The 13,536-nt window shown below is 35.8% G+C and overlaps 1 protein-coding gene across 1 annotated transcript; it reads left to right on the top strand.

Annotated features, from left to right (window-relative positions):
* Positions 1 to 212: 212 nt before the first annotated feature.
* On the top strand, positions 213 to 13,017 carry LOC120223878 (MICOS complex subunit MIC27-like). Its single transcript, XM_039222121.1, has 2 exons — positions 213 to 368; positions 12,295 to 13,017. Exons 1-2 carry the CDS (start codon positions 213 to 215, stop codon positions 13,015 to 13,017), a joined length of 879 nt encoding a protein of 292 aa, XP_039078052.1.
* The last annotated feature ends 519 nt before the right edge of the window (positions 13,018 to 13,536 follow it).

Here is a 13,536-nt window from a genome sequence, read left to right as displayed (position 1 = left end):
TAATTTCAACTCTAGGAGATAATAACTGAAGTATTTTTTATAAATGAATGAACAGTTAGAAAACTGTTAAACACATAGCCCCGAAGCATGAAAAATATATTCATTTAACAGCTTTATTCTTTTATCATTAATTTACTTCAGAGAATTTCCACTAGTGTAATTTTCAACAAAATACTGTTATTTTGAAGTCTCCTTTATTGAATATAAGAGCGATGTATGTGATTATAGGCCAACAGTCTGAAGGCTTTTGGAACGCTGGATGCTGGGCTGTGAGTGAGGGTGTGGCTCAGTGTGGGGACAGGGTCACTCACCCCGCCTGTCAGGTCATCTGCCTGGAGATGGCGGTCCAATCAATCATCTACCACGTTGTATGTCCTCCCTGGCTACACTCCTTCCAGTAACTGATGTTAATTACTTGCCTTCGAACTATCTGGATACAACTTTGATAATTCAGTAATTGACTGTTTGATTTCTATGAATAATGTGACTGATGGCATTGTACCCAAGTCTTCCATTTGACTTGTGTCTCACCCTAAAATGTTAACGTATGTTTGCTGCCTCCCTACGCTTGGGTTCGGACTAAGATCAGGTACCTGCCAGTGCTGGGAAACCCAGACCTCACTCAAAATGGAAATGGTTCCGGAATGCAGCATTGAGAGCAGCAGCAGAAGCCTGTATTACTTAGGCTGTGAGCATCAATCACATGCTGTGACTGTCTTCTAACAGCTGTCAGTCATACTCAGGTGTTAATTAGTTGGTTTGGAGGGAAGTGATGCTATAGTTTTTCTCCCCACCACATCTCTAACCTCCGCGTTTACGACCCTCTGTAATTCTGCCTCTCCTGACAAACCAACGGGTGTTTTAGGGGCTCTTCTTGTAAAATGGCCTAACGTTTGTGTTTTTTAAATCCCTGCTCTCATCAAGATTACCTGTTTGGTATTATATATACCCCCTCAGGGCCTTTAAGTAAACTATCTGTACGGTCTGATTGATTTAATTCAAGGTAAGGTGTTAATGACTTATTAATGGCTTCTTAGATAATATCCTTGCTTTCTGGTAAAGATTTTTAATGATGCGCAAAAATAATGACTTGTGATTAGAATTCTAAATGCTACAGGAGAAATGGTAATAAGAACATGGGGAATGGAACAGATATTTTTGGCAAAGACGCTCTTTAGTATTTCCCGATGCATGTCATGTAGACGGCTGCCTTTTCTACTAAAATCTGACCAGCCCTGTTTTAGAGAATTTTTGCCATATTCAACTAACTATGTGTGTGTGTCTGGAGATGTGATAGACACTATAATCTGGCTCCTTATTTCTACTGGCTAAGACACGTTATAAAGTGTGTCCTCCAAAAAAAGCAGACTTCATTTAAATAACCGATTGTTTTGGAAGTGCCCAATTACTAAACTATACATTTGGCCAAATTTACTGAAAAAAATATTATGTCCAAACTTATTTGCATCACGATGTAGGAATATTTTAGCTCAAATTAATTTATTTCAAGATTTGCACCACAAACATTGAATCTTTACAGAACACATGTCCTTATACATTTTGCATTCATCAAGGAAATGTATGAATCAGTTTCACCTGATTGTTCAAGTCACAAGGGAATTTGATATAACCCTCTGCTTTTTGTTATTGTTTCTAATTTTAATAATAGAGAAATAAAAGCATTGATACCTAATTTTATATATAGAAAAAGCCACATAAGTATTTTCAAATAAAATCCTCCACTTAAATGTCCTTTAAATTTTTTTTTTTTTAATTTTGGGATATTTCACCCTGTAAATATTTCACTTTATTTTTGTTATTTCCAACATTTGGTGGGTATATGTTTATATCTGCATATGCTTTTCAGGTAGACAACTAGAATTTTTAAAGAGATGTTCATATTTCAGAGTTACCAGATCACCAGAAAGCTGACTTTTAACAACTGTGAAGTCCTGTTGTGTGTGACCTTAAATCTCCCCCTCTCCTTTTAAATATAGTGAGTTCACGCTGGCAGCAGACTTTAAAATGCTGATTTATGACTACTCCCACTTAACACTTTCAGGATTTGAATGACCACTAAGGCAGCTTTGTAACCAAAAAGGAAAAGTGAAAGGTCATGGCTGTGGCTACGGAAATCATATTGGGTTTTGTGGGACCAGTTACTTCTTGTTGAGATATTTTGATTGGCCAAGTTTATCAATGAGCATCAAGGGAAGGATTTTTAAAGAGATCTGTGGGGAAGAGGGAGATATTAAGGATAGAGAGAATAACGACGGGTTTTTTTTTTAAACTTCTTGTTTTCTCTACATGTACCCTTTTTATTTTTTGATTTTAATGAAGTGTATATATTTTCTGACAGCCACAAAAACTGTGAGTTACGGAGAGAAATGACATTGCTATTATTGGATGATTTCCTATCAGTACGCATCAGGGGGTCTGGGCATTTACAATGAAATTCAGTAATTGTACTTATTGCTTGGTGGGTAAGTCATACAGAAGGGAACAAACCGTAAAAACTGTGCCTGATAGGTTTTGGTGAGCACGTTATCAATCTGTTTAAGTAAACTTTGGTATTACCCAGAAGATTGTTCTCTGCTTATTATACTGCTAACACTGTGTTCAAATTGTGGGAATGTTCTGTCTTAAATGAACTTGCCGAGTGCAGATTTTGTAGGGATCTCTGAACAGGGGGTGATTTCGTTATACACCACAGCTATAGAGATTTTACATGCAGCCAAATGAGTTAAAGACAAAGGCTTTTTTTAGCTTTTTATTTATTTGGTCATGAAAGGGGTATACATTTATGTACAAAAGTGAATAGAGACTATTATTTAGTTTTGTATGGTTTTATGTCTGAGCGTAACAATTACTCTGCTGCTTTATATCTTGGCCATCCCTTACGAGCTTAACGTGGTACCTTGCATAGAAGAAAATAATTGATCTATGTGAAGGATAGTAGATTAAATCTAAATCTAGCCCAACTTTGTTTCAAATGCAAATTTGGCAAAGATGGTTGGGAAGAATTTGGGATTAAAATAAAAGCAGGAGTTCTATTGGAAAAGTTAGCATTTTATCCGAAATCAAAATTCTTCTGATTCACAGGGTATGGATTAATCAGAAGGGATGACAAAAATAAGAGAAAAGGGTGCCTGAGTGGCTCAGTCAGTTAAGCGTCTGACTTTGGCTCAGGTCATAGTCTCACAGTCTATGAGTTCCAGCCCTGCGTTCAGCTCTGTGCTGACAGCTCAGAGCCTGGAACCTGCTTTGGATTCTCTCTCCCTCTTTCTGCCCTTGCCCTGCTCATGCTCGTTCTCCCTCTCTCTCAAAAATAAATAAAAAGAAAAAAAAATTAAGAGAAAGGGATATATTGCCTTTAGAATCTGCAATTTATTGACTTCATTGTTTTAGAGATAAGACTGTAGGATTTGAGCATAATTTGGGGGCATAGTGCACCAAATGAAATCTTTTGAGATTATGACTAAGTAAAGTAGGTTCTGTGAGTATTTGAGGCTACTACCTGAAGGTATGAAAAGGAAGGAAGCATTCTTCCTACAGTGCTTAACCAAACAGGCAATTGCTTGGGTACACGGAGAATCTTGGCTCAATACAATACAGATAACACACCCGTATTGATATGTTATCTGAACTATATGTTCTCTGCTATTTTCAGCATCATTTTAAAGATTACAGAGATTGATTCATCTCTGTAATGAAGACATTGTCTTCACTTCCCTATCTTGCATTGCTTTTATCTTTTTCTGAAGAAAGGGGAGATAGTTTTATATTACTGAATGTATATGTTAGTATTCTGCTCGGAAAAACATAAGATCATTCTTAATGCTTTAAGAGGATGGATTATTTTTATTTTAGTGCCTACAGATTATTCTTTTTGACATTCACTTTTGCTCTTTGCTCTGAGTTTAGTACTATAGAGATAAGGATGAGGCAACTGGCAAAATAGAGAAGAAATAACACACACACACACACACACACACCTTTTAGAATACACTAAAGATTCTAAAAGTTTTATCCATGGTAGTTCAAGGGTTTACTCAAACACAAAATCCAGCCTCTTTCTGTCATCTTTCTCTAAGCCTTAGATTTTGGCTATGAAGATTTTTGATATTTGGTAACTCACTGAAGAATACCCAAAGGGACTCTTTAAGTTGGTACTTTTTGTAGAGAGCAAAGGCGGACAGAATAGAGAAAGAAATAACATTCAACACATAGCTATTTTCCAGGCTCTATGCTAAGTAATTTTAAATGCCTTTGTTTTTCCATTTATTTTTTGTAAGAGCTTTTCAAAATAGCTAACATGACCCTGATTCATCATATAAGAATATTGATTCGAAGAGATTAAATAATTTTCCCAAGTTCATAAGTAACAGGGACCACATTTTTTTCTTCTCACTACTCTCTCCTCAGTAGTTGGCACTTCCTTAATACTCATGTATATATTTCTTTTGACATTGTCTTCAGTTCCAAAGCCTGTGCTTTCCTCATTATTTTCCACACCACTATTAAGTAACTATTAAGCAAACTATGTGCCATTACTGAAATGTGTTAAGTTTGATCACACATTATTTAGAGCTTGCTTTATATATTTCTCTACTTGAGTTAATCAGTAAGGTTTTGGTGATAGCCATAAGCCAGTCATTAGAAAACAAGAGAAACCCTTAACCAGTAATTGTCTCTGTGGCCAATATCCAAGCCCTGTTCCATCTGTTAATTACCATCCAAGGGGAGCCTCCCCTCATCACCGTAGGATCAAAATAATCTGGTCAGCAGATCAGAAAATTCTTTTGGCTGGCTACTTTGACCCACAGTCTCCATTTTCCCCTAGCTCCTGCTACCCAATGTAGATAGATATGGGTGTCAGCTCCTTTGATTTCCCTAGGAATAGATGGGGCTACCAGCTTTTCTCCATATTCTGGGTCTCTTGTGTATACAGAGTTTCTTCATTTCTCCCCCTCTCCATTAGCTTCCAAGTTTCTTGCAGGCAAGGGCCAAATCTGAATGTTTTACTACTTAATTAGCAACATCTAATGCAGCACCCAGTCTATAGTATGTAGTTAATAGCTATCTTCTGGATAAATGAATAAGTGCCTTGCTCACTAGCTACTCTTTACTGTCAGAAGGTAGTAAGTGTGCCCTGTTACTTCTCCTAAATTTACCAATTATATATTATCCTTCTCGCCATGTTCATTACTTTATCGGGGCTGCCATCACAACATACCACAGACTGGCTTAAACAACAGAAAATTATTTATTTATTTTTTACAGCTCTAGTGTCCATGAGTCTGAGATCAAGAAGTTGGCAGGGTTGGTTTTTCTTAAGGTCTGTCTCCTTGGCTTGAAGATGGCCATCTTCTCACTGTGTCTCCCTTATATGGTTGTCTCTCTGTCTCCATATTGTCTCTTTCCTAATTTCTTCTTATAAAAAGAAAGTCATATTGGACAAGCACCCCGATATGAATTCATGTAAATCATGTTACCTTAATTATCTTTGTAAAAACCCTGTCTCTAAATACAGTCATGTTCTGAGGCACTGAAGGGTTAGGATCTCAACTTATGACTGGGATGTTTGTGTGCACAGTTCAGCTCAGAACACCATGGGATTGAGTGGGAAGCAGAAAGAAGCTTAAAATGCCTCTTCCCCCATTAATTTTCCCTTCTAGAGTGGAGTGGATATTCCATCCCTTTGCGAAAATATGAGAATGGGGAGCCAGTGTTTCTCCCTCCAAATTTTATCTCCCACAATGTGTAAAATATAAGGACCTCAGGAAATAAAACTTTCCTTGAAAGTTTTGTAAATGCTCCTCTCAACATGCTTGCAAATCCCCCCCCCCAAAAAATATTTCAGGGTAATAATGCTTTGTGCATGTAAATACTCACCAAAATCTTTTAAATCTATACTAGAGAGGTTTTATAGACTTTCCTACTTTTAAGTAAGATAAAAATATATTTTAGATTGTGTGTTGTGTGAAAGATATCCTGCAGATTCATCATAAAGTAGTTTATTTTTTTAAATTTCTATATTAGTTTGAGAAAGGCCATTCCAGCCCAGGAGTATTATATGAATAAGAAATAAATTTTAATAGGGTTTATTTATTTTAATGATACACCTTACCTAATTAAAACAGAAATTCGTATTTTGAGGTATATTGCTGCCATATCAAAAACTTAAAATATGGGTCATTTGTTTATAATAGTTGGTCTACAGAAGGTAATGAAACAGATATTGGGGAATAGAAATATTGGAGATTTGTGTTATGAAGTGACTAAACATTTGGTAAAACAATTGCCTGGAACAACCCAGAAGACAGATATACTGAGCCAGCTAGTTTAGGAAAAGTTGTTAGAAAGAGTAAGAATAATTGTGTGTTGCTCTTTGCTGTATTCAACATGGTATTATAAGGATGAGATGAGACCAGGAAAGAAGAGGCTGATGTGCAAATATAAATGACCTCCTAGGAATGGAAAGGCTGCTTCTCTAATCCAAACAGTAGGCAAAAAGGCTGGAAAAGACTGTGACGTCAAAGTCCCAATAATGCTCTCATTAAAAAAAAAAAAGAAAAAAAACCTGACTCACCACTAGAGCAAAGATAAAATTAAGGGGGTTGGGAGTGCTATTTCTGGCATGGCAATATGAGGAACTTCTCCGATCTTCTCCCCAGTAAAACAAGATGAAAAATTTTAAATTAGTCTCTGAAAATGACAGTGTGGACATACAGCAAATGAAGAAATATTTATTCAAGAAAATCTGTTAGAATTGGTGAGAGTATGTAGTCTTTGAACCAAGACCCATGCCCTCCCTTTGCATCTCAGCTCAGGAAGACAGAAACTCTACTCAGACTGTTACAGCCAAGAACAAAGGCAGCAACAGAAGGTTCACATTATGAGAAGAATAGACTTTCCCTTCTAGCTCCCAGTTGGAGGGCTATCTTCCTGGGCAGGGCAGGACATCAGCGTTCCCTATCCTGCTCCAGTTACCTGTTGGTAAGGCTAAGCTGTGGGCAAGTGCGGCTAAATAACTCCCTTTCTGTCCAGCTTCTACTCATGGGCTGGAGGCTCTACCATGAGTGTGGCACCATCAAGGACATGGAGGCCCTGATAGTCTTGTCCTAGTTTGTGCGGTGGGAGGTTCCACATTGAAAGAGACAAGCTGAAAAGACCTGGGGTTGCTGCTCCCACAACTCTACTGGGTGCTAAGCTCCTAATGTGGAAATGTTATTTAGAGATAAACATGTCATTGTCCTTTCCATCCCAGCCATGGCTCAGAGACTTTTCCTAGGGGGTGCATGTGGAGGTGGAAGAAATAAACCATGAAAGAGGTATCTCCAAATTTTATCTCCAATAAATTGGCTTTATTTTGTAACAGAGCATGGAGAGATTTAAGGTTAGAGCACTCTTGATATGACAGAAGTTGTGGTGAAAGGAGATTGATAGATTCTTTGGAGATGTAGACTAAATTGTGGGCTGTGTAGTTTTCTGGAGAGAAAAAGGGAAAGAGACAGCTGCAAAGAGTCCTCCTTAGTGTCAGAACAAATCTCAAACACTGACCTAGGAACTGTCCCTTCAAAAGAGCCTGAACTTCATTGTGTTAGTTTGTGACTCAATTTATCCCCAGGGCACTGTTGAAAACAGTAGAGTAATCAGACAGCAATTAGTGGAACTTAAGAGTGTGATCAGGGAAAAGATAGTCAAAGAGAGCTTGGCCAAAACCACTGACATCCTGGCACATCCTGAGGGTTTATCCAATCTGTACCCCTTGAGGAGAAACACTTACTCTGAGAGAAGATTTTACTGAAAAAATCCACCCGGTCACTAAACAAGTAAGCAATTAAATATCAATAGCAAGACCTGACGGTGGAGAACCAAATACTCAGATTTGCTATAATATATTGTCTAAAATGTTCAGTTTCCAATGATGAAAAACAAACAAACAAACAAACAAACAGGGAACAGAATTACCTATGGGAACAGCTAGATGTTGAATTTAGCAAAAATTTCAAAACAGACACTGCAAATATGTTCAAAGAATATGGAAACCACAATTACAAATTTTTAAAAGAGGATATGATTGATGAGGGAGTGTGAGGCAGGCTGAAGGGCAAAGCACAAGCTTAGCACTCTACCCCCACCCCCCCACCACCTTGGGACATGTATGATATTCCTTGGACACTCCCAGCTACCCCAAAACAGGAAAGGAGAAAAACAAATGAATGGTTAAACTGTTAAGAGTCTCTACCAGTTTACCAGAAAAAGGCAATCCCATCATAGCCTAAAGTCCAGGAACTCCCTACTGTCTTAATATTAATGCTTTGCTAGAGAGTAAAACAACCTTAGCTTGACAATAGCTAGGACTCAGTAAGTCTTTAGCATGTGAAAGTCTCTTTGGAAACTCCCTCTGGACTTTATCTCCCCTGAATAGATAAAATGGTATCCTCCCTCCCCCCATAGGACCCCAGTGCAGCTCTTCCTGCCCATGAGTCCTATCCCCATGCTTTAATAAAATCACATTTTTTGCACCAAAGACATTTTCAAGGATTCTTTCTTGGCCATTGGCTCCAGACCCCATGAATCCCCCATCATCCAAAAACTTTATCATGATGATAATGCATCAAATATGGAGTATCCATAAAAATATAGAAGAAACTATATATATGTATGAACCAAATGGAAATTAGGAGTCAAAAGATGTAATAACTGAAATAAAAATGTTTACTAGAGGGGCTCAATTGTATATCTGAACTAGCAGAAGAAATGACCTAACACCTTGTAGATTAATAGAGGTGATGCAAACCAAAGAACAGAGAGACAAAGAGTGAGAAAAATAAACAGTGCCTTAGAGAAATGTGGGACACAATTAGTATCCAACATATACCTCATGGGAGGACCAGCAAAGAAAAGAAAGGGAAAGTAACAGAAAAAAATATTAAGAAATAATGGCTAATGGTTTCCAAAATTTATTGACATTCATTATCCTGCACATCTGTGAAGTTCAATGACCTCCAATGAAGCTCAACACAAAGAAATCTACAGATAGACACAACCATATAAAAATGCTGACATGTGAAGGTAAGGAGAGCATCTTGAAGGCTGCAAGAGAAAAGTGACTCCCTACTGCAAAGGGAACCCCAATATAAGATTTACCCTTGACTTCTCATCAGAAACAATGAAGGACAGAAGGTAGTAGAATAACATATTCTAAAATGCTCAAAACAAAACATTGTCAACCCAGAATCCTATAACCAGCAAACCTATCTTTGAAAAATAAAGGCAAAATAAAGATACTCCCAGATAAGTAAAACTTGGAGTATTTGTTGCTAGAAGACCTGACTTATAAGACATACTGAAAGGATTTCTTCAAGCTGAAAGCAAGTGACTCTAGATAGTAATTAAAATCCAAACAAAATAAAGCAAAAAAGAGCACGGAAATGTATAGGAAATGATATAATTTTAATAGACTGTACAAATGCATATTTATTCTCATTTTTTCTTTTAACTGATTTTAAAAATAATTGTATAAAGCCATATGTATATAATGTGTTGTTGGGCCTGTAACATATAGAAATGTAATATATTTGTCAATAATAGCACAAGGAGGTGTGTGGGAGCAAAGCTGTATTGGGCTAAGGAAACGACTCCAGATGGTAACTTGAATTCACAGGAACAAGTGATGACAACCAGAAATGATAACAAGATTAATATAACAAAAGCGATAAATTCTTAGTCACTTTCTCTTCTCCATTTAGTTCTTTGAAGAACGTAAAATTATATATAAAATTAAAAGTATTATTGGGTTTATAACATTTATAGATGTAATAGCTATAACAATAATACTCCCCAAAATGGTAGAAGTGGAATAGAGCTATATAGGAGTGGCATTTCTATATCTCACTGAAATTAAGTTAGTATAACTTTGAAGCTGCTTCTGCTATGTAAAGAGAGGGATAGCAAGCCCCAGAGCCACCACTAAGGAAATAACTAAAAAAAAAAAAAAAAAGTCATTAAATATATTAAAATGTTACAGTAGGAAATGTTCACTTAACACAGAATGAAGCAGAAAGGAGAAGGGAAACAAGAAAGACATGAGAAATATAGACAAAACATGAAATGACAGACATAAATTCAGCTATATCATAATGTACTAAATATGAACGAACAATCTAATTAAAAGGTAGAAATTGTCAGATTAGCTGAACAAACAAGACCAACTATTGTCTATCTATAGGAGATACACATTAAAAGTAAAGATACAAATAGATTGAAAGTACAGGGATATAAAAAAGGATATCCTGTAAGCTGTATTCCTCTGATACCAACACCAAAGACATCATAAGAAAACTATAAACCAATATTTCTTATGAATGTGAACTAAAAAATCATCAACAAAATATTAGCAAACTGAATCTAGTAATATATAAAAGAATAGTGCCATGACCAAGTGGGACTTATTCCAGGAACACAAGGTTGATTTAACATCTGAAAATCAATGAACGTAATACACCATATTAATAGAATAAGAAAAACCAAAAAAGCCCCATGTGCTCATCACAATCGATTCAGAAAAAAACATTTGACAAAATCTAACACTCTTTCATGATAAAAACAGTCACCAAGGTAGGATTAGAGGGAACTTCGTTAACCAGTTAAGGGGCATCTATGGAAAGCCCACAGTTAGCTTGATACTTAATAGTACTATTATTATTCCTTAAGATCAGGAACAAGACAAAAATAGCCACCTCTGTAGTTTTTTTCAACATTGTATAGAGATTCTAGTCAGGGGTAATTCGGCAAGAATAATAAATAAAAGATATCCATATTGGAAAGGAAGAAGTAAAACAGTATCTGTTTACAGATGACATAATCTTGTACACAGGAAATTTTATGGAATCCAGTAAAAAACAGAGCTAAGAAATGTGTTCAGTAAGATGAGATGATATAAAGTCAATATAAACAAATCAATTGTATTTCTATCTTCTTGCTATGAACAGGATAAAATGAAATTAAGAAAATAATTTCATTATACAATAGCATAAACAAATGTGTAGGAATAAATTTAACGAAACTTTTACTTTTCAAGCTATAAAATGTTGTTTAAAGAAATTAAAGAAAATCCAAATAAATGGGAGAATGTTCATGGTTGAACATTTCCTACTGTAACATTTTAATATATTTAAGGGACTCATACTTCCCAATTTTGAAAACATACTATAAAGCAAAAGTAATCAAGACAATGTGGTACTGGTATCAGAATAAACATAGTAATTTATGGAATAAAATTTAAATTCCAGAAAATATGTTTCAATGGTCAACTGATTTTTGACAAGTATGTCCATTTGATGGTGAAAGAATAGTTTCTTCAACAAGTGGTGCATTGGATAACTGGATGGCCATATGCAAAACAATGTAATTGGATCTTTACCTCACACTATATACATAAAATGGATCAAACACCAAATGTAAGTGCTAAGACCATACAGCTCTTAGAGGAAAACATGATCAAAAATGATCATGATCTCAGATTTGTTAATGGATTTTTAGATATGACACCAAAAGCATGAACAGCTAGGAAAATAATAGATAAATTAAATTCTTTACAATTGACTTTCAAGAAAGTTTAAAAAGAAACCACAGAATAGGAAAAATATTTGCAAATCTCATATATAAGGGCCTTGTATCTAAAATATATGATGGACTCTTACAACTCAATAATAAAGAGACCCTATATAAAAATGGTTAAAGGAACCAAATAGACATTTCTCCAAAGAAGATACTAAATTATCAATAAACATTTGTAACACGCTTGATATCTTTAGTGACCAGAAAATGCAAATCAAAACTACAATGAGATACCCACTAGGAAGGCTATAATCAAAAAGTCAGCTAACAAAAACTTGGTGAGTAACTGCAGGAATTGAAATCCTCATACACTGAGGTTGGGAATGTAAATTGGTTCAGCCATTCTGGAAAGCAGTCTGGAAATTCCTCAAATGGTTAAACCTAGAGTTACCATATAACCCAATAATTCCACTCCAAAAGAAATGAAAACATATGTTCACAGAAAGAGTTGTACATAAATGTTTGTGATAGCATTATTTATAATAACCAGAAGTTAGAAATAATTCAAATATTCAAGAACTTATAAGTGGATATCTTAAATGCGATATGTCTATATCCAGTGCAATATTATTCAGCCATAAAAAGGAAGAAATGAAGTACTGATACATACTTCAACATGCATGTGCCTTGAAAACATTACGGTAGGCCCGCCGTATAAAAACTTAGACGGAGAAGGTCACAGACTTGGCGGCTCTTAGGCTCCCCATATATACCACACCACCATTGCAGTCTAAATATGTTGAAGAACAGCCTGGTCATTTACAAATGGGCTTTGCATACATCCGCACAACAACTGGTCATTATATTGGCTGGTGCAAGGGTGTTTATGTTTTTGTGAAAAGTGGGATAATGGATACAGTACAGTATGGAAAAGATGCCTATATCTATCTGAAGAACCCACCTCGAGATTTTCTTCCAAAAATTGGAGGGATTACAGTTTTGGGATTAGCAGGCTTGTTTTCAGCTAGAAAAGGTTCTAGGTTTAAGAAAATTGCTCATCCACTGGGACTGGCCACTTTAGGAGCAACTGTTTGCTATCCAGTTCAGTCAGTAATAATCGCAAAGGTAACTGGGAAAAAGGCATATACTACAAGCCAGCAAATTTACGAAGCAGTTAAATCATTGGGGACAAAAAACAACAGAAAAGAGTCACTTTCTAAACTGAAAGAAAAACCCAAGATAGAAGAAAACTCTGCTGAAATAGAAATACCTGCAAAAACAACTCAGAACCTGAAACACTCAGTGCCTTTGCCAACTGAACTCATCTTTGAAACAAAGACAGAATCAGAATCTACCTCAGGTGCTGCACAGTTTATGTCTGACCCCAAGTTCATGGATCATGGGCAGTCCCATCCAGAAGATGTAGATATGTACAGCACTAGAAGCTGAAATAGTCTGCATAGAGAACTACAGGATGTGTGAAGTTGAAAATAATGACGAAAAAATCATGTGAAGGTTAACTGTGACACATAGAATATAACCTAAACCAAGTTTTTCCCTTACATTTTCTAATGTAATGTACAATTTGACTAATCACATAAGTAATTAAAGCACAAACTGTGACTTTAATTCAAACAATATTAAATGATTGACAAAGAGGCAGAAGTAGAAATATTGGGATGTATTTAATGATTTTTAGTGGTGTTTATAAAAAAACCCCAAAACTAGAGTAAATATATAAACACTGATGAGATTAAGATCTGAGCAAATATGTATGTGGGCATAAAAATATTTATAAAGATACACATATACACATTGTTTTACCTTTTTTAAATTAATGTCAGCTATATTAGAATGTTGTGTGGAAGGATGTGTTCCCCACTTTTTCATTTCCCAGAGCTGGAATAAAATATTCATATTTTATGACAAAAAAAAAAGGAAACATTACGGTAAGTGAAAGGAACCAGT

This window comes from Hyaena hyaena, unplaced genomic scaffold, assembly GCF_003009895.1.
Source record: "Hyaena hyaena isolate Hyena2069 unplaced genomic scaffold, ASM300989v1 scaffold_1055, whole genome shotgun sequence".
Lineage (NCBI taxonomy): Eukaryota > Metazoa > Chordata > Mammalia > Carnivora > Hyaenidae > Hyaena > Hyaena hyaena.
The sequence above is the reverse complement of the archived record's forward strand: the minus strand, read 5'-3'. Positions and strand labels throughout refer to the sequence as shown.

Coding starts and splice junctions, on each gene's coding strand:
- LOC120223878 (XM_039222121.1), top strand. CDS start 213: ATGTATGTGATTATAGGCCAACAGTCTGAAGGCTTTTGGAACGCTGGA. Junction 369..12,294: donor AATCAATCATCTACCACGTT/GTATGTCCTCCC, acceptor ATAAAAACTTAG/ACGGAGAAGGTCACAGACTT.